At 46.4% G+C, this 1,309-nt stretch overlaps 1 protein-coding gene across 2 annotated transcripts in view; it reads left to right on the top strand.

Moving 5' to 3' along the window:
* ercc6l2 (excision repair cross-complementation group 6-like 2) overlaps positions 1–512 on the top strand; it is a 17,157-nt gene extending 16,645 nt beyond the window's left edge. The window contains exon 20 of one of the 2 annotated variants that reach the window (XM_056592998.1): positions 1–512. This exon is cut by the window's left edge and continues 727 nt beyond it. In XM_056592998.1, coding sequence (XP_056448973.1) covers positions 1–243 — 243 coding nt within the window. In that variant the 3' untranslated portion in view covers positions 244–512. The other variant, XM_056592999.1, reaches the window with a different exon arrangement.
* Positions 513–1,309: the final 797 nt, after the last annotated feature.

The raw sequence follows: 1,309 nt of genomic DNA, 5'->3' as shown, positions 1-1,309 counted from the left end.
CCCGCCACGCAAGCCCGCTCGGCCCCACCCCCCCCTCCTCCTCCGCCGCGTCACACGGCAGGCCGCAGAGACTTCTGGGACATTTTGAACGAAGGCAGCGAGGAGAGCCTTGAGCGGCTGACGGACCTGTCGGTGCTGGAGAGGGTGCGTGGGAGGACGGCCCGCCCGGACCGGGGCGCGTCTGGGGAAGGAGGGGGCTCCGCACTATGGAAGACTAATGACAAGTTTCTGTGGAAGAAATAGCAGGGTGGAGGGTGACGGTGCTACAGTGGGATTCAATTTAAAGAAGAATTGTGAAGCCAGGGATTATGTTGCTTTCTCTTTCTTACTTTTTAGGTTTTTAATATTTCAAGATAAAGAAAAAATGTGTTTTCCTCCCTGTTTTATTATAATATCTAGCTTTGTTTTTAGTATATTTTAATGACATGCAAAACATGCCGTAGGTATTTATGCAAAGTAAGCTGTAAAAAAAATCGGTTCAAAAACTTCAATAAACAGAATTTGCAGACCTCAAAATGTTGTGACTTTTCTTCCACAATTTCAATCATATGATAACATAATGGAGTAAACACTACTGAGCCAACACATGCTAAACATTATTTACTGAGCATTGATTCACTTTAAAACAAATTAACCAAAACTGTAAACCGAACAGTAAAGATATGAGGTATTAATCGCATGAATTGAGCCAAACTAAGCAGATGACGGATTTGTTTCCTTGCATGCACAGGTGGCTATATTTGTGTTATAATGTTGGAAATGTCCATGAGGAATTATAAGATATTCCCTGTTAAGTGTCCCTCTGATGCTCCACTTCACTTTTGATCCGAGCTGAACGTAGCCCTCACTACATGAACTTACTGTCGCAACACGTTGGTGGTCTCAAAAAGGGATCACTTTAGTTGTCAGCCCTGTCAGGCGGGATCTCTCTCTCTTTCTCTCTCTCTCTCTCTCTCTCTCTCTCTCTCTCTCTCTCTCTCTCTTTCTCTCTGTCTCTCCATGCTTCCCCGCTGTCTCTCGCCCGCTCGGAGGCTCTGCTCCGTGATGACGGGCTTTGTAATGCGATAGTCTGTGGTTTGGCCTCGGCTAATGCTTTTGAATGCTCTTAAGAGCGGCTGTGGCCTTCGTGTAATAACAATAAGCGATAGCCTGCCTTCAATGTAGTCTAGGCGGGGGAAGTCAAGCTGTTATCTTTCAGCCAATCCCCTCCTCTCAAAACACTGTGTCTCCTGACGGGTCCCACCATTGACATTTGCCCGAGTGTTTTCCCTGCATATCATCGACACTCAACGCTCCTCGCTCCGTTCAC

The sequence above is a fragment of the Gadus chalcogrammus genome, chromosome 6 (genome assembly GCF_026213295.1).
Source record: "Gadus chalcogrammus isolate NIFS_2021 chromosome 6, NIFS_Gcha_1.0, whole genome shotgun sequence".
Classification (NCBI taxonomy): Eukaryota; Metazoa; Chordata; class Actinopteri; order Gadiformes; family Gadidae; genus Gadus; species Gadus chalcogrammus.
The sequence above is the reverse complement of the archived record's forward strand: the minus strand, read 5'-3'. Positions and strand labels throughout refer to the sequence as shown.